This window comes from Genypterus blacodes, unplaced genomic scaffold (assembly GCF_046128005.1).
Source record: "Genypterus blacodes isolate CSIRO-AG114 ecotype Tasmania unplaced genomic scaffold, CSIRO-AGI_Gbla_v1 ptg000159l_1, whole genome shotgun sequence".
NCBI lineage: Eukaryota > Metazoa > Chordata > Actinopteri > Ophidiiformes > Ophidiidae > Genypterus > Genypterus blacodes.
In genome coordinates this window covers 132,051-151,476 of record NW_027466960.1, presented here as the reverse complement: position 1 = coordinate 151,476, position 19,426 = coordinate 132,051, and the positions used below count along the sequence as shown (strand labels likewise).

At 45.6% G+C, this 19,426-nt stretch overlaps 4 protein-coding genes across 5 annotated transcripts; 1 reads left to right on the top strand and 3 right to left on the bottom strand.

Moving 5' to 3' along the window:
• Positions 1-1,053: 1,053 nt before the first annotated feature.
• LOC143013849 (26S proteasome non-ATPase regulatory subunit 11-like) lies at positions 1,054-6,061 on the bottom strand. Its single transcript, XM_076167548.1, has 13 exons — positions 5,912-6,061; positions 4,965-5,066; positions 4,583-4,779; positions 4,385-4,442; positions 4,100-4,294; positions 3,868-4,012; positions 3,689-3,749; positions 3,543-3,605; positions 3,042-3,167; positions 2,587-2,622; positions 2,443-2,494; positions 2,220-2,362; positions 1,054-1,744 (listed from the first exon to the last, which is right to left on the bottom strand). The coding sequence occupies exons 1-12, from the start codon at positions 6,000-6,002 to the stop codon at positions 2,220-2,222; spliced, it is 1,269 nt and encodes a 422-aa protein (XP_076023663.1). The 5' UTR covers positions 6,003-6,061; the 3' UTR covers positions 1,054-1,744.
• Positions 6,062-7,361: 1,300 nt separating this feature from the next.
• On the bottom strand, positions 7,362-9,124 carry rpain (RPA interacting protein). Of its 2 annotated transcripts, none has more exons than XM_076167556.1 (7): positions 8,973-9,124; positions 8,698-8,871; positions 8,363-8,435; positions 8,142-8,259; positions 7,903-7,977; positions 7,556-7,682; positions 7,362-7,478 (listed from the first exon to the last, which is right to left on the bottom strand). In XM_076167556.1, exons 1-7 carry the CDS (start codon positions 9,042-9,044, stop codon positions 7,449-7,451), a joined length of 669 nt encoding a protein of 222 aa, XP_076023671.1. In that variant the 5' UTR covers positions 9,045-9,124; the 3' UTR covers positions 7,362-7,448. The 2 variants fall into 2 exon arrangements, with proteins under 2 accessions (XP_076023671.1, XP_076023670.1); XM_076167555.1 differs by having other exon boundaries at positions 7,556-7,696; positions 7,914-7,977.
• Positions 9,125-9,511: 387 nt separating this feature from the next.
• Positions 9,512-11,875, top strand: LOC143013847 (synaptogyrin-1-like). The gene is made up of 4 exons (XM_076167545.1): positions 9,512-9,975; positions 10,677-10,914; positions 10,999-11,144; positions 11,288-11,875. The coding sequence occupies exons 1-4, from the start codon at positions 9,874-9,876 to the stop codon at positions 11,408-11,410; spliced, it is 609 nt and encodes a 202-aa protein (XP_076023660.1). The 5' UTR covers positions 9,512-9,873; the 3' UTR covers positions 11,411-11,875.
• Positions 11,876-17,232: 5,357 nt separating this feature from the next.
• Positions 17,233-18,550, bottom strand: ifnphi1 (interferon phi 1). Its single transcript, XM_076167551.1, has 5 exons — positions 18,427-18,550; positions 18,189-18,263; positions 17,634-17,786; positions 17,446-17,535; positions 17,233-17,352 (listed from the first exon to the last, which is right to left on the bottom strand). Exons 1-5 carry the CDS (start codon positions 18,535-18,537, stop codon positions 17,233-17,235), a joined length of 549 nt encoding a protein of 182 aa, XP_076023666.1. The 5' UTR covers positions 18,538-18,550.
• Positions 18,551-19,426: the final 876 nt, after the last annotated feature.

Below are 19,426 nucleotides of genomic sequence, written 5' to 3'. Positions count from 1 at the left end.
AGGGAGCAGAGGAGAGGGAGAGAGAAGAGAGGAGAGAGGGAGGGGAGAGAAGAGGGAGAAGAGAGAGAGGGTTAGTGGGTCCATTTTTGGTTTTGTGGCCTCGTTGTTTCTGGCCATTTGTTGGTCTCGTTTGTTGTTATTCTCCTACAGATCTTTCATACTTGTCCACAATCATCAACACAAATCTGCAGACAAGTAGATTTTGACAGCAAACTAATGAAAATTGCACTTGTAGTTAAAGATTTGTGTGCCAAAGTAAAACTTGAGTCTGTTGTCCCCAATTCATATTTAGTTCAAAGGTTCATCACGCAAACGACCCAAACACAAGAGGAAGAACGGAAGGACCCGAAGGCGACCTACCTCCTCTTTCTCGCCCTTGGGCGTCAGCATGGCTGCACAATCTGCCCCAATGCACCCTGGGAGATATGTGGACAATGACGGAATTTGATATTATTTCTTTGTGGTTCATTGTTTCTTTAAAAAAAGACATCCGTTTATTTTCTGTCTCAAAATAAAAACAAACAAGTGGAAAATGGACAGTAAAATCCCTCAAAGGTCAACGCTGTACTTACAACGTGCTTCAACCAAAGATTGTAAAGTGACAGAATGATAAGCAACTAAACACATCCAACTCTTTCACAGTTTGTATCGTTGAACCTTCTGATCTCCCAGAAGGCCGCCAAACTTATCTGAGACTGAACCATCCTGCTTCTCTACGGTACAGATGGGCCGCGTTCCTCTGGAAGGTAGACAGTTTACAGGGGAGCAGACGTGTGATAGGAAACCTTTTTCCCAAAGATCTGCAGATATTACAGCCAGATCACCTCTGGAGTTTATCAGGAATATACCGATGAGCTTCTGTTCTGTTTCTTGATAATGTGCGATTTTCCCATCTCTATGTACAAAGACATTTTGTCAATATGGAAGGACACAGTTTGAGTCACTTCCTCTTCTCTAATCCTTCACAATAAAGCTCAAACCTCCAGCACAGGTCGTGTCATCTAAGCTTCATGTTCATTTAGGAGCTTTGGCTTAAATCACACGGTTTGCAGGTTGAACTTTTTTTATTAGCGTTTGTGTTTTTCTATGTCATATATGATAAACCCTCCAGTCCTTTCAAAATCAAATCCCCACAAATATACAGCAGGATTTCCTCCAGCAGAAAGTTTGCGGCCCATTCCAAAGCCAAACTCTTGTGTTTGTTCTGTTCTTTAAGGTCGTAAAAAAGGGGCTCACACGTCTGGCCTCAGGTGATCACAGGCGCTTGGCAACATTATATATACAAACAGGAAGTGGGGGGAGGTTCAAGGGGGGCGAAGGTGGCGATGAAGTCCACCCCTCCCTGCGGCACAGCGAGCAGCCCCCCCCCCCCCCGTATGCTCCACAAATCCCAGAATGCCTTGTGAGGGAGTGAGACAGGTGAGGGGTCATATTTCATACATGTAAGTAGACCGGTTCATGTGTTCAGACGTGTTATTTGACATGATTCCCTGATGAGCAGAGAGAAACAGAGGAGAAGAGACAGGAAGGCGTCCAGCTGAACACAAACCAGAGGAGGAGGGGCGCAGTGCTGGATTTGTCCACAAGGGGAAGGTACTGCTTCAAATCAACCAATCAGATTAGAAGAGGGGGCAGGGGTCACTGTGTTGATCAGCTGGTCTATTAGTCTCTGTGATCCCTTCGTCCTCCTCTCCTCTTCTTCCAGCAGCTCTGATTGGTCCAGGCGGACTGAAGGCCAAAGGTCCTGAGGGGAGAGATGAAGACTGGGAATTATTATTGATCATTGACCATTATTATTGATACATGAAAGCAGCTGTGCTGAAGAAACAAGTCCATGTCTAAGCTGAAGTGCACAGACTCTGTCCAGAGGAGAGAAGATTCAACCAGAAGCTTGTGGATGGCGACCAAAAGATGGAAATGGAGAGACCTGTCACCAGATATGAGCCAGCAGAGCCAGAATACAAAGAATCAAACGTCAGGAACGTTTTTGTATTTGCTCCAATCACTCAAGACTGACAGGACATACATGTTCCTTACAAGTGTAGGGAACCTTTATATACATATACACACACACACACACAAATATATAAATATATGCATATAAACATAAAGGAACGGAACAAACAAACAGCAGGAACAACCTGACAGATGGTGACTCCATGTCAAACAGGAAGTTCCACTGCTGCTGTTCTTCACCCGGTTCATTAGTGGCCTCTCACCTATGTGAGCTTCTTTGCTTTGTTGTAGAGTGAGTCCACCACTTTGCTCATGTTCTGAATCGTCTCCAGCGCCGCCTCGTACGTCCTATCCACCACCGGCTCCTCAAAGACGATCAGCACACCTTCACCTTGGTCCAAAATACCTGAGGGGAGGGGGGGGGGGGTTAGTGAAGGACGCGTTTGGAGTTTCAGAGTCACACAGGAGTTATGAAGTCACACGTACCATGAAACTTCTTGTCCAGAATCATTTGTGATAATTTCCTCTCCACCTCCCTCTGCAGGACACAAACATTCACCGTCACTCTGACTACTTCCTGTGACATCATCATCATCATCATGCTTGTCTATGTTTGAGGAAAACTCTTACCTTAGGGAGTTTGATGAGAATGGAAATGTGTGCGATCTGTGAGTGAAGAAAAGAAGCACAGCAGGTTAATCTATCAGCAGGTGGACCTGAGGGGCCGTCTAAGGCCTGGACTCAGTGCCAGCTAAAGACTCCATCAGCCCGTCTGTCCACATGACAAACCGTCTGGTTCACTGGTGACAGAACCTCCACCTCAAACATTCACTGTCCTGTAAAGCGTCTTCGGATCAACCATCAATATGAGGGAAAATTCTACTTTCAATATTTTTTTTTAAATGCAGATAAAGAAGCAGTTTCCTCCGCATCCACTTCAGCTTTTTCTCACTAAATCTTCCCTGAACCCACAACCACGTTTCAGGAAAATCACTTCAGAACTACTCATGTAACGGTACAACCGGGCCTTTAAAAGGTGAACACATGGTACGGTGCGGCCCCAGCCGGCGTGTGGCAGAACCTACCTGGACCCTGGAGAAGGGCTCGATGACCCTGATGAGGTTCTGCTGCAGCAGGTTGTCGTACAGTTTGGTCAGATGGGTGCTGATGATCGGGTCGTCCCTCAGCTCGGCTCGGTACTCTGTGAGAGCCTGAGGAGGCCCAGGAGGAGGTGGTTAAGGTCACATTGAGCCTGTGTAAGTGCTGTTGAGCAAGGCACTGAAGCCCTCACTGCTCCTGATGTGTGTGATTGGTCGATGGGAGGTCAGTGTAGCTCTCTGGAGAAGAGACCCTGACCCCCCATAGACCCAGACCCTGACCCCCACAGACACAGACCCTGACCCGCACAGAGCCTGACCCACACAGACCCAGACCCCGACCCTAAGAGGCTCAGTGGGAAACATTTGGTTCACATTCGAATGACTAAGATCCTTATTCTTTCTGGTTAAGGTCACGTATGGTCATGGACTTGGTGGAGGTATTGTTACGCCTGTACGTTTCTGTTCTGAGACAAAGTGAACACAAACCTTCTCAAAGTCTGCGAGCGATCGGTTCTTGCTGGCTTGTGCCACACACTTCAGTGAGTCTGTCTGAGGAGACACAGAGCAGTTAGAGACATGTGACCCCGTGACCCTGAGTCCCGCTGAGTCCAGCTGCATGCAGGTCCAGTTACCTGTCTGCCAGCATACCGCAGAGCCAGTTTACCACTGATGAGAGTCTGGACGTCTTCTGGCCTGAAAGAGGCCATCACAAACAAACAGGTGCTTGGTTCAGATCAACTCAACATGATGACGTCTAAAAGAACAACTCCATCTATTCTGAATGTGTCAATAGTGCTGCTGATCTTCTTACGTGTTGAGCATGATCTTGCAGAGCAGCATGTACTTGATGGCCGTGATGGCTCGCGGGCTGGCGATGGAGTCGTAGCCCTCAAAGGCCTCGTAGAAGTAAGAGTACGCCGTCTTCCAGTCTTTCTCCTCTGCTGCATGTATGATCCCTACAAACACACACACATCAGGCTTCATGATCCACTTCTGTGTGTGTGTGTGTGTGTGTGTGTGTGTGTGTGTGTCCAGCACGCTACCTGACTGCATGTCCAGTGCTGCCTGTAGTTTGGGCGGGCAGTAGATGGCGTTGGCGGTGGTCCTGGCGGAGGTGAGGGCGGCTCGAGCTTTGGGCAGGTTGCTGAGGGCGTGGTACGTCTTACTCTCCAGCAGCTGAACCTCCACCAGCAGAGCCTTGTCATCCATTTTCTTCAGCTCCTGCAGCAACTGGGAGCCTGAAGCATCAGAAACACATGGAGCCCACACATGAACATACATGTTTATAAAATGAGCTCTGCAGAAGACAGACAGAGTCACACACTCACCCAGCTGCAGCGCCTCCAGGTAGCACTTTGTATCAAAATACAGCGAGATGAGACGAGCCTGAGGTCAGAGAGCAAACGACACACACACGTCAGGGACACACAACTACATTCTTTCGTTTTTAGGAGGTTTCTACTTCCTGCCACTGTCATGATCATGAGTCAATCCAGACATCATCTCATCCTTCCACATGGACTCACCTCCAGCGCCTGTCTGAGGAAGGTCCTCTTCTCGGCCTTGGCCCACTCTATACACTCCAGGCACAACTCCACTTCCTGGCCCGTGGCCGCCTCCATGTCCAGGAAGAGGTCCAGCAGGGAGCGGACCAGCCGGGCCGCCTTGGCCTTGGAGATGGAGTTGAGGAACGGACGCACATATTTCAGCAGACCTCCGAGCTCTGAGAAGAGGAGGAGAGGGAAGGAGAGTGTGTGTTCATGTGTTCACATAGTGAGGGAAGGTGCTTTAACAGAGGAGATCAACCAGGTTTCTCAAACCAGCCTATATAGTGACTGTGTGTGTGTGTGTGTGTGTGTGTGTGTGTGTGTGTGTGTGTGTGTGTGTGTGTGTGTGTGTGTGTGTTACCTGCAGCCTGGCCCGTCTTGGCCAGCAGCCCCCCCAGCTCCAGGATGCTCTGCTCCTTCACACGCAGAGCCTCTTCATCACTCTCCTGGATTTCACGCTTCACTAGAAGTGAAAGTTTGAAGGCATGAGTTCACCAACACAACACAAAACAACCATCCGATACAAAGGCACATACAGGGGCTGGATAGATCTATAGATCTATATCTGTGGTACTTAAACCGTCTAAATGACAATCAGAGAAACATAGGGTACATTTGGACAGATCTTTCAGATTTCTGTATGTAATTGAGTAAATAATCTATGACTAAAAGCCTGAAGTTCATGAAGAAGTCCAGAACCTGATCATGTTTATTTCTACATCAAGAAGCCACTGTAGCTCTGTGAAACACTCACTTGGAAACTAATCCACATATAATCTGATCTGATCTGATTTATCTGTCTGCCTAGAGTCACACTGAGGCGCAAAGGCCCACAGGAGAACAAAGCTTCATGTAGGTGAAAGGACCAGAGGACCAGAGCGAGCGCGCACACACACACACACACACACACACACAGGTGAAGTGTTGGTGATGTCATCTGATCTGTGTTAACAGAATCACAGCAGCATATAAACAATAAAGTGTTAAGTAGCCCTGTTAGCATCTATGCTACAAGCTAAAACATACAGCAGCGCACCGTCTTCACTCTGGTCCGCTTGTCGCTCGGCCAGCCAGCTGATCAGACCCCGCTAACAGCAGCGGCTACATGCTAACTCAGCAGGCTCCTGTCAGATGAATGACGTTAGCAAGACAGGCTTGCCGGTGTGTTGCTAACCGGTTAGCCCTCTGCTGCTGACTCACTGTGCACGCAGACTCACTTAGCATAGCCGCTAAGTGCTAAGCTAGCCCTCTCCGCTGCTCCGTGGCGCTTTTGTCCCCGCGTCAAACACCAAACACACGGATACGTACCGATGGAATGTAGGATATCGATGGAGGCATCCCGGTCTGTTCCCAGGAGAGACTGAGCTCTCTGAAACTCAGCCACTGCCGCGGCTGCCATCTTTCCTCTGCTTGCTCGTCCGTCTGCCTGCTCGTTTTCCGGTCAGGGGGCACACTGGTCGGCCGGGGAAAGCCTGCCCTCTCCCGGCAGACCTGTGTCACTACAACCTGACTGGAGTCCGGAGGCGTTTTCAGTGATGTACTTTTCATTCAATAATTGGGTAAATAATGGATTCAAACATATTTCACAGGACTTCTCTGTGAATGTAAGTAAGATCTAAAACCTAAACATCCATTGTGTGATTTTAAAATGTTTCTGTGACTAAACAGAGCTTCCATGACGTAAACGACTTGCACATTCTAGTTTTATTTGTGTTGGTGAACATTTGGATTAAATGTGGACAACCAGGATGTTTACTGTCACACGGTTCCTCTGTAGGCCTAATTGTGCGTATATATGTTTGAGTCAACCCCTGAGACTTTGTTTCTATGGTGACACACGTGGACACCAGGGACCCTGGCATCCATCTGGATTCTTATCCAATTACAAATTGTTAAGAAGAACACCCTTTATTAATCCCAGCAATTGAGGAATTCACATTTCAGACACATGCATTTTCAACATTTCTTGCAGTTTTACACACACACACACACACACACAGAGGGGGCTCAGCAGGTGGAGCAGGTTGGGATTCTGAGCCCTGTAGGAAAACTGGCAACTATTCGGCTGCTGGTCCATGCATTTTGGTCCACAGTGTGTTAACATTTACACACACAAACAACATCTAAATTCCATGAAGTTGTAGATTTCCGTGTTCTTATGAACTTAAGAAGCCTTTCTGATTCATTCTTACATGAATGTAGCGTCTGTCCAGCAGCTGTCCTGTCATCCTGGCACTGGTGTGATGACTTAATGATTCTAACCTGCTTGTGAGGTGTTTACAAAGGAAAGAATAACTGCTTCAATAACACTTAAGTCAAACCAACACTTTGTAGCAGCGAGAGAACGAGGAGGGGAAAAAGCAGGACTTTGACTAAAATAATGACTGTTTAAGGTGGTAAAACATTCAGACAATGGAGCTTAAAAGCCACGATCCTCAGCTGATAACCTTCATTTAGGCAGTGTGGTGAGAACATCTCGGTGACAGGAAAACGGGGGACACACACACACACACACACACACACACACACACACACACACACACACACACACACACACACACACACACACACACACACACACACACACACACACACACACACACACACACACACACACACACACACACACACACACACACACACACACACACACACACACACACACACACACACACACACACACACACACACACACACACACACACACACACACACACACACACACACACACACACACACACACACACACACACACACACACACACTAAAAAAAAAATTATTTATTCAAGAATATAGTACAAACAAGCTCATAAAATTGACATTTGTGATGGGGCACCAAGGCAGGTCAGAGGACGATGGACAAGTAATCACAAACCTGAGAAAACAAAGAAAAACACTGAATCAACCAAAGGAGCAAGCGAGCCAAACAGAGACAGATGGAGACAGATGTACCTTGCAGCTGATCAGCAGGTTGGCTGATGCGTCTTTGTTGGACATTAAGGTGAAGACAGGGTTTTGAAGACAGACATCTGTGTGCTCGGACACTCTGGACTCCAGGAGACGTCTCAGCTGGTCTGCAGTAACCTTCTGATGCTGAGAGGAGACAGAGCAGAGCAGGTGAGGGGTCAGCAGGTCAGTGTTTCACCGCTGCGCCCAAATGGAAACCATGCCACCACACTCGGCCGAATCATCATCATCATCATCATCATCATCAGTCTATGTTTCTGCAGCTCCACCATCTGAAGCCTCTCAGCAGATCAAGTCCACAATAAACGCTACTGTGCTCAGTGAGATCAGAGGTCAGACAGACCCTGGTGTTGATGTGGAGTCCACAGGAGCAGGAGACCAAGTGGCCGTTTACATTCAAGTTGTTCCTGTGAGACAAAAAGTGAAACAGGAAGTGAAGCACATAAACTTCCTCTATTCAAAGACACGCAGATATAAAAGGAAAAATAGAATTCGGCATCAGCATCTGCTGCACTGACGTTGCCGTAGAAACAGCAGTACGCTCTCAGACACCATAACTGGAATAACTCACATGTGACAGACGGGACAGATGATCAGAGTCTGGTCCTCCTCCATCTGCTCCACCATAGAGGAGATGTACTGCTGCTCACACTGCACGTTCCTCTCAAACTCTGAGATGATGCTCCGCTCTGCACGCACACACACACACACACAGAGCCAGGGCATGTTGATGTTCATACTGAGTGTGACTGACGTGGACTCTGATGTCTGCAGCAGAAGGACGTGTCTCACCCTGAGAGGACAGCTCCTCCTGGATGTCCTCAAGCAAGGACAGCTCATCATAGTCACCCATCACACTGAACATCTGCAGGACAGCACAGCAAGTCACACAGTCACACAGTCACACAGTCACTCAGACACACAGTCACTCAGACACACACACACACACACACACACACACACACACACACACACACACACACACACACACACACACACACACACACACACACACACACACACACACACACACACACACACACACACACACACACACACACACACACACACACACACACACACACACACACACACACACACACACACACACACACACACACACACACCTGGCCCAGGTCCCGGGCCCCCCACAGGTCCCGCTCCTCAGCCTGCAGGGCGCTCCACTCCTCCTCCATCACCTCCTGCACCATGATGGACCCTCCGGGCCGCGGACCCTCTCCAGTCTGCCGGTACCGCTCCAAGACACGAGACCTGCTGCTCTTCAGCCGCTCCACACAGCGCTAAACGACAGAGAGAGAGAGAGAGAGAGAGAGAGAGAGAGACACACCGAGCTTAGCCTCCATGATAGCACACACAGGCTAGCAGCTAGCAGCTTCCTCACCTTGCGGTATGTTTCCTTCCATGGCGGAGTGGTTCCCTTGTACAGTGAGCGGTGTCTGTGCGCAGCGTCCATGACAGAGACACGGAGAACTTACACACACACTGCGACACAGCTCAGCTTTTAACCTCACGACCCGGAAGGTCATTGCGGCTACCCCGAAGTGCCTTCTGGGTAATGTAGGCCAGCGAGGGGAACGATACAACATTGATATACTGTAAGTCTTTATCAGCAAAGTGCTTCAACATCATAAAACAAATATTTATCAATGTGTAATTCATATTTTTATATTATTTCTGTGCAAATGATCTCTGACATCTGCAGTGTGTTCAGTGGTCTCAGCTTCACGCGCTTCACGCGCTTCACGCGCTTCACGCGCTTCACGCGCTTCACGCGCTTCACACGCTTCACACGCTTCACACGCTTCACACGCCTGCTTCATGTGGGACCAAACCACCTGCTGATTCCTGTCAGGCTCTATAGATCACATGATCAGTCTGGGGTTTCTGGATGGTTGAATTTTGGTTGGAGATGGTCTTAGGGTCAAACCCAAGGTCAGACAAAGATCTGAGTGTGAACCCCGCCTCCTTCTCTGTGATTGACAGTCTCAGTAAGTCTCACTCTAACCCGACCCCTCTCTAGATTAAGCCAGGTGATTGGTGGAGCTTGCTTGGTCTCTTAGAAGGATCATAAGGATTACTGAGAGCCTGCAGAGATTACAGAAGGTGGAGAGACAAGAAAGTACAAAGAAGGAAAGAGGCCAGGAAACAGGAAGAAGAAGTAAAGAAGAAGGAAACGTCTAAACGAGGCTGAACTGGGTCACTGAAGTGGAGCAAATGGACTGAAGTGGAACCAGAGGGCTGAACAGGACTGAAGCGTATCTAAAGCTGAAGCGGGCTGAGCGATGGATGGCTTCCAGGCGTACGGAGCAGGGAAGGCAGGTGAAGCCTTCGACCCCGTGACCTTCATCAGACAACCTCAGACGGTGGTGAGGCTCTCGTGCTGGGTGAGTGGAGCACATACAGGAAGTACAGGAACCTAACTGAGCCTATGCAGACTGACCCCTCCAATTCAGATCCATCCATCCATCCATCTGCTTATCGGTGGCATCAGGCTAAGCAGGGTATTCCTCACCCTCTCTGAGGCTCAGCCACCCTGCACCCTGAAACTCATTTCAGTTGGTTGTATCCACAATCTCCTTCTTTGGGTCAAAACAAAGCTCATGAGCGTAGGTGAGGGTTGGAAGGTAAATCGACTCGGAAAGCTAGAGCTTTGCCTTCAGGCTCAGTCAATAACTTATTAATTAGTCACAAATGAAGAAGTTATTGATCACTAATATCCCATTTCTTTTGTTGTTAAATTCACACAAACTGAAAAACGCACACACATAAACTCACAAATACTGAGCTGACTCCCCGTGTCTGTAGCTCTGAGCTCACACGTTGTGTCTGTAGCTCTGAGCTCACACGTTGTGTCTGTAGCTCTGAGCTCACACGTTGTGTCTGTAGCTCTGAGCTCACACGTTGTGTCTGTAGCTCTGAGCTCACACGTTGTGTCTGTAGCTCTGAGCTCACACGTTGTGTCTGTAGCTCTGAGCTCACACATTGTCCCGTGTCTGTAGCTCTGAGCTCACACGTTGTGTCTGTAGCTCTGAGCTCACACGTTGTGTCTGTAGCTCTGAGCTCACACATTGTCCCGTGTCTGTAGCTCTTCACAGTTGTGATCCTGGGCTGCATCACTAACGAAGGATATGTTAACCGCCCAGAGGAGGAGGAGGAGTACTGCGTGTTCAACCGCAACCAACATGCCTGTAACTATGGTGTTGCCATGGGGACACTGTGTTTCCTGAGCTGTGCTGGCTTCCTGGCACTGGATGTCTATTTCCCCCAGATCAGCGGCGTGAAGGACAGGAAGAAGGCAGTCTTGGCCGACATCGGGGTCTCAGGTGAGCATCCCACCTTTGACACATTCTTTATGTGACACAGGCCGACCATTTATTTTCTTTCTCTGTGACCTCTGACCCTGGCAGCCCTCTGGTCGCTGGTGTGGTTCATCGGTTTCTGTTTCCTGGCCAATCAGTGGCAGGTTACTGTGGCGGACGACATCCCGCTGAACGAAGGCGCGAGTGCTGCCAGAGCCGCCATCGTTTTCTCCTTCTTTTCTGTTTTCACCTGGGTACGTACGCCAAAACGCACAAAGCTAACCACCCCCCTACACACATAACTCTGCTTATTCTCTACATGCAACTGAACAAACACACCAATTTAGTCTACTCTCTCGCTCTCTCTCTCTGCCCCTACCCCCCTCCCCTCTCTCAGAGCGTTCAGTCTCTCTTGGCCATCCACAGGTTTAAACTTGGAGCAGACTCCGTCATGTTTAATCAGGAATACATCAACCCTGAGCAACGGGAAGTTTTGGAAGCCCCGCCCACTCAGGACTAAAGTGGGAGGGGCTTACACTGATGTGTAGTTTAGACAGGCTTTTGTTCTGTAAAAATGTTTAAGCTTACTGTGTTTGTACAAACGTCTGCACTTCCCAGCACAACTTGAGACACACACACACTCACACACTGAGTCAGTATGTTCAGGATGAGTGTTTACAGTGTGTGCTGCTTTAATGAAGTCATTAGACTTATAATCAATCACCATCATAATCTGGCATTCATGTTGCATGACAGTGCTACCCTTCACAATCATGCAGTCATTTAGAGCGCACTTCATTCATTCAGTCTTTGTGTGAACTTGATCTTCTTTCGCCCCAAAGCTGATTCAGACTTCTTATTAAGCTTTCTGTTATTTAACACTGCAGGCCACAATCTGATGTTTGTCTGTCTGTGTGCTTGGGTTTCTGTGTGTGTGTGTGTGTGTGTGTTTGTGTGCGTGTGTTTCTGTGTGTACATGTGTCTATGCTCGTCTGTGTGTGTCAACTTGAGAATTCAGAGAGTGTCTCAGAAATGTTTGATCAGGAAACGTTTATTAAATTTGTATCTCCATGTTGCCAACATGTTGCCATCATCATCATTAATAAATATCTGTAAACAATAAATACATTATGTGTAAATAATTCAAAACATGACATAAACAACTGAATAGAATGGAAAACTGTAAACACTGTAAATAAATAGAATAAATTATTATTAAGGTCACTGGGTTTGTTGGGTGGGAGGAGCTCCTATCCTAGTGGGCGTGGCTTCATGGAAAGCAGCTGTGGTGGAGCCTCAGAGCGGAGTGCAGGGTTGGGAGTAAGTCCCGCCTCAGAGCCAGCCAACCACAGCCTGAGCTGCCCTGAGTGACACACAAAGACACGCCCCCTCACTCACTGACTGACTGACAGACAAATGGATGCAGTTCCAAAAAAAAAAGCCCATTGTACTGTTCACTGATATGACAGCACATTCTCATCAAAACGCTCAGTTTAAGTAGTAAATAGTAAAAACACAACAATTTAAATAAATTAACAAATGTTTTACCTGTTGCACAGCAGAGGTTAATGAACTGAAATATGAGGACAAAACATCGGAAACAGCAAACTTGGAAAACTATAAAGAAAAAGATGAATAATGTCATGAATGAGATGAGATGATCCCCAGAATAGAACTTTAAATGTGATTTTAGAACACAGACAGACAGGGTTAGGGTTAGACAGACAGGCAGACAGATTGATGTAGAGACAGACAGGCAGGAAGACGGAGAGACAGACAAACAGACAGGCAGACAGATAGATAGATACTCACACAGTGCCCGTCTTTCAGCAGTCGGTACAGAAGGTTCTGGAAGTCATCCAGCTTCTCCGGGTCCCAGGAGACGGCGTCCTCTCCTTCGGGAAGCTCGTGATTCTGAAATAGGTTCTTCGCTCCCTCTAGAGTCTGGTAGACGAACCGTAAGACCTGATGGCACTACAAGGAACCAATCAGAGTCCAGCATCATGCAACTGATTCACTGTGACAGTGATCCGAATTTAACTTTGGAAGAAATCAACCAAAAATACCTTTATTCTGAAAGAACAATACCTAACTCCAGCAGTCTTTTACTTTGAAATTCCCGATTGGCTGAGTGAGTTTTGTTACCTGATTCTGATTGGATGCTGTGGTGGGAAAGCTTGGGAAGGACACGTTGGTATTGTGCTGCAGACAGCGGTCTGGAAACGGCGACCCCTGTAGGCAGGAAACAGCAGTTTGTGGGACATGTCACCAAACAATAATGTTTCAATAAATCAAATAAATCAAGGTCAGGGGGTTACCAGGTCTCTCAGCAGATTGTGGGTGGTCTGGACAAGGTGTCCTTGGAGCCGACAGGTTGGTGTCGGCATGGCTACCAGCATCATCATCAGGCTGAAGAGCTGGAGGAGGGGGAGCAGGACTGACGGATACATGAAGGTTCAGGTTCTGGTTGTTCCAATGGCACTGCTCGAGAACCTGCTGTTTCTGCTTCTTGAAGGTTCTTGTTGTGGTTCTGGGGAACCAGTATCTTATTCCAGTAGTTCTGAATAGGTCTGGATGTTCCAGTGGTGGATCTGGTTACTGAGGTGGTTCTGGTCTGGTTCTGAGCAGTGTGTTGTCTGGAGGATAGCTCTGTCAGCTCCAGGTGTGTTCAGCCTGGAACAGACAACAGATTGGCTGCAGGTTAGCACCAACAAGTCCTTGCCGACGCATCCACCTGCATGAGTCATCTTACCAAACCACAGCCCAGACCTGGACCAGGAGTCAGGTGACTCACCTGAGATGCACCCCAAATACAGACAACGATGCATGATGTCATTATGTATTTGATGTATTTATCACATCTGTAAACTCACAATTTTACAAATGAATAAAACTCAAAGTTTAAAGTAAATATTGTTGTGTGTTTTTTGCTCAGGAGTTTTTGTGTAGAAGGTTCAGTAAAGTAACAGTTTTTAATGTAATTACTAGATACCAGTACTAAAATACCAGAACTTACCGGGTACTTTACTTACTTACCACCTCGTTTAGTACTTTTACTGTACCACTACATTTACTAGTTATTTTAGATATTTACTGGAGTCAATACTTCATTTAGTAGCTTGTTACTTGAGTCAGTGGTTGCCTAGGTTACTTGTTTAGATTTAGGTACGGGTTACATTAGTTACCAGTTACCTTAGCTACTAGTAGATAACAAAAACAAATGATACAAAGTAACTTCAAACATCTAACGGTTTGGTAGAAAATGTAAAATATTACCAAATTTGATGCATAAAAACTTCTGTTCAAGTTTTCTGTCCTATTGTCCTTCTGGAATTCCAAGGTTATTCTTTGTCCATTTTAAACATTGACATTCAAATTTACATTCAAATCTTAATTTTTTTCACTCACAGGCTTAACTTGTGCTGGAGGTGCTGAATGGTCGTCCAAGTGGAGCTGGTTCTGGTTTGGTGGTCCAGGTGACTGATGCATCTCTGTCAGACCGCCGTTTAAATAAAGCTCCATCCTGAATGGATAGAAAGTGAAAGTGTGATGAAAGAAGAATTTCTGTGAAAACTGGAAACCTGGATTTTCCTTAAGAAAGAGAGAGAGAGGGAGAGAGAGACAGAGAGACAGAGACAGAGAGAGACAGAGAGAGAGAGAGAGAGAGAGAGAGAGAGAGAGAGGGAGACAGAGAGAGACAGAGAGAGAGAGAGAGAGAGAGAGAGAGAGAGAGGGAGACAGAGAGAGACAGAGAGAGAGAGAGAGAGAGAGAGAGAGAGAGAGAGTATTAGAGAGTGTATCTTTTTACGTGCAGAAACACTGGTGTGTGTATGTGTGTGTTGTGTTTCTATGTCACTTTGCTTTCTAATAATCCTAAAACGAAATCAGCCTCTGTCTGTTCGTCAGACTTTCAGCTTTGTGACGAAACAGGAAGTGGTTTCACCTTCAGCAGATTTAGATAGAAAAGAAAGAAAAGATGAGCTCAGTTTGGAAACACGACAGGAAACAGCTTCAGACCTGCAGGAACATGCAAAGTGGTACAAAATGAAATGATATATTCTATATTCACCCACATACACACATTCATGAGGATGTTAACATGTTTCCAGCATATTAAGGCATTATAATATTTATGATAAGTGATCTACAGCGCTGTGAAAAAGTATTTGCCTCCTTACAGATTTCCTCTGTTTTTGCACATTTGTCACACTTTAATGTTTCAGATCATGAAACAAATTATAATATCCGACAAAGATAGCCTGAGTAAATACAAAAAGCAGATGTTTTCATTTATTAAGGGAGAAAAGCTATCCAAACAACCTGACCCTGTGTGATGAAGTCATTGACCCCTTAACCCAATACCTTGTTGTGCCAACCAAGGTGGCAGCAACTGCAATCAAATGTTTGGGATAAATGGCAATGAGTGTTTCACATTGCTGAGATTTTCTGGTAGAGAGCAAAATTCATGGTTCCATTAATTACAGCAAGTGGTCCAGGTCCTGAAGCAGCAAAGCAGCCCCGGACCATCACACCACCACCATGTTGGACTCTCGGTACCGTGTTCTTTTTCTCAAATGCTGTTTGTTTTATGGGCAGATGTAACGGGACGCACACCCTCCAAAGAGTTCCACTTTGTTTCGTCAGTCCACAGAATATTTTCCCAAAAGTCTTGGGGATCATCAAGATGTTTTGTGGCAAATGTGCGACGGGCCTTTGTGTTCTTTTTGCCTAGCAGTGGTTTTGGCCTTGGTGGAACTCTCCCATGGATGCCATTTTTGCCCAGTTTCTTTCTTCTTGTTGAACACTGAGCCTTACTGAGGCAGGGGAGGCCTGTAGGGCTTTAGATGTTCTGGGTTCTTCTGTGACCTCCTGGATGAGTCAGCCATGTGCTCTTGGAGTCTGGGGCATGATGTGTTGCTGTCTACTTCATGTTGACAGACAGGTTCTATTGAAGTGATTTATTGACTCTACAGGTCTGGCAGTCTGGCAGGCCTGGGTGTGGGGAAATTGTACTAAACAAGGAAGAACAATTCCTTTATGACACAGGGTCAGGTTGGTTTGGATGGCCTTTTTCCCCTAATAAATGAAATTATCATATAAAAACAGCTTTTTGTATTTACTCAGGCTGTCTTTGTCTGATTTGTTTGATAATCTGAAACGTGTGACAAAAAAGCCTGACGAACTGACTAACTGACTAACTGACTGACTAACTGACTGACTAACTGACTAACTAGAAGAAGCAGAAACACTTTTATTGATCCCCAAGGGGAACTTACAACTACATGTACACGTATACAAATAACTAACTTAACAACCACCAACTCACAGACTAACTCCCCAACCAACCAACTAACCAACTAACTTACTAACCAACTAACTAACTGACTAACTAACTAAAAATACAAACTCATGATTCAGTCTCTGACCACACACATCACTCCACAGTCTCCTTTTTCTTTCTTTCTCCTTCTCAGACCCAGGTGTTTCTGGCATCTCCTCTGCAGTACTCAGCACTCTCTACTTAGTACTCTGTGTTCAGTACTCAGTACTCAGTACTCGGCACTCTGGAGTTGCCCGGCTGCAGGCTCAGTTTACATTTAGACAGAAACAAAACAAATCACAAGACTTCCTTCTAACACAGGAAGTCAAAACTCAGCACAGCTCAATCATTCCTTTTCTGTATCAGGCTCCGCCCTCTCTAAAACTCCTCCTCTCTCTATTTTCCACTTTTACCTTCTACATTCCTCCTTTGTTTCATCCTTTCCTCACTTCCTCCTCCTGTCTCCCTTTACTTCCTCCTTAACTTTCTCACCACCCATGTCCTCCTTTTCTCACATACCTCCTTCTGTCCTTGTTTGCCTCCTCATTTACCTCCTCGCTCCCTTACCTTCGACCTTTCCTCCCCAACCTTACATTCCCTCTTTTGCCTCCTCCTTTCCTCACCTATACCTCCTCCTGTCATCTTTTACCCCCTCTTCCTTTACCTCCTCCATTTCCTTTCACTTCTCCTTCCACACTTCCCTCTTCCTCCTCCTCCTGTCATTCATTCACACGGATTCATTTGTTTGATCAATTGGAAGAAACGATAAATGATTTATGTTTTTATTGTTGTCAACTTTAAATAAACAAATAAACACATTATAAAAAGTAATGAAATGTCCCAGTGTGAAATGCAAAATAAATACAACAATAAATAAATAAATAAATGAATAAATATGATAAATAGAAAATACACAAAACAAGTACAACAAATAAATACATTTTCATATCTTATGACACATTTAAAACATTCCTGATGTCATTTCTGTAGAACAGAAGTAGAGAGGGGCGGGGCCTCAATGTTCAGAAGAGGGCAGTGCGCCCCCCGCTGGCTGCTACCATGGAGGCCACCAGCAGCTCCAAACGCTGGAGGTGATGCTTGGTTTCCTTCCTGATCAGCTCCCAGGACGCGGGGCTGCCACCCTGCACACACACAGTAGTGTTAGGGTGATATACACACATACTCACAGTCTGGTACACACGCATACTCACAGTGTGGTACACACACATGCACACTGTGTGGTACACACACATACTCACAGTGTTCTTTCTTAGTCTCCTGTAGTATCGTGTCAGTTTGATGTTTGGTTTCCTTTTGGTGGGAAGCTGCAGAAACAACACACACACAGGTAAATTATTTATCTTTTATTATTTGTCTGGCTGTCTGGCTGTCTGTCTGGCTGTCTGGCTGTCTGTACACTCACGCAGCTGTGGAGTTCATATGTTTGTCTGTGGATGTTGTCGAGGAACCTTTCCGTCTTTTTCGTGTCCCAAGAAACGGACGACAGATTACCATGACTATAGAGACTCAAGATCAAGTCCAGGCTGTTCACGATGAAGAGCAGCTTAGACTCCGCCTAGAGAGAGAGAGAGAGAGAGTTACAAGTCAACATAAAAACTTAGTATACGATAAAAATACATTCGCTGGTGGACGTTTGTACAAATCAGAATCAGAATCAGAATCACGTTTGCACAAACAGCCTCAGTGTTGACAGGGAGAGAGAGACAGAGAGAGGGAGGGAGGAAGAGAGAGAGAGAGAGACAGAGACAGAGAGAAAGAGAGAAAGGGAGAGAGAGAGAGAAAGGGAGAGAGAGAGAGAGAGACAGAGAGACAGAGAGACAGAGAGACAGAGAGGCAGAGAGGCAGAGAGACAGAGAGAGCGAGTTCTCAAATCAGACAGCCAGCCAGCCAGCCAGCCAGACAGAGAGACAGAGAGACAGAGAGACAGACAGACAGACAGACAGACAGACAGACATACCTTATCTTTCTTTATGTCTTTGTAGAGTCGACTTGGAAAAGTAACCTGACTCTCCTGGTCAGTCAGAGGACCTCCCTGAAAATCAATACACAATAATCAACACACACACTCCAACTGGTTCCTCTGTCAGACTGGAACTGGTTCCACTCTCTGAGTGTCACTGGTCGTTTTAGCATCTTAACTTAACTCAAACTTTTAACTCAAACTTTTAACTCAAACGTTGCTGAGGTGAACTCACCATCTGGTCCAGTAGATCCAGAGTGTCTCTGTTGATGTGAGCGTAGCGCCACAACCAATTACAGCACAGGGCCACGTCCAGGCTGATGAGGAGGAGAAGGAGTGTGTGCATGTTGCTGGTGAAGCTGGTGATGAGCTGTGTGTCCATCATGCTGCTTACCTGAGGCTTTTATTACAGACTGGAAAGGGAAAACAAATCATGAAAGTGAGAGAAATTCCCTTTCTCTCACTTTCTCCTCTTTCTTTCTTTCTTTCTTCTCCTTGCCTTCACTCACAGGGTTTTTAAAATAATTGAAGTAATGTCATCTGCGTTTTATTGTTAATTACACAATAACTCAACAACAGAGGCATCACACTTCATGGCTCATTCATCCATTCATCCAATCTATCTATTTCATTTATGATTAATAATAAAAGTATGATAATATGGTAATAATGATTTATTATGAAGGAAGTGATGTGTATATATATTTATATATATTTTAGTAAGTTTTTTGTAAAATGTACACAATAACTCACAGGATCATCCCGGTTGTACATTTTGTGACACAGGATACAAAATGTACAGAAATATGATATAATATAATATGACATAATACAATATAATATAATATAATATGATTTCATATAATATAATATAATTTAATATAATATAATATAATATGATATAATATAATATAATATAATATAATATAATATAATATAATATAATATAATATAATATAATATAATATACACATTATCATATCACTTTTATGAACTTCCAAAAAGCCATATGATCATATTTCAGTCTGTAAATATCAAACTTGGTTTTCTTGACATCATGAAGTGTGTGATGCGGGAATGTTGGAATGTTTCCGTGTCCTTTCGTTTTCCAAACGTGCTGCTGAGGAAGTTGCTTCAAAATAAAACACCAACAAGTGTATCTGGAAAAACTGTCCACTGAACTCAAAGATGGGATACTGTTTTTGTTGCGATATAACTCCGAAGGCAAACGTCTT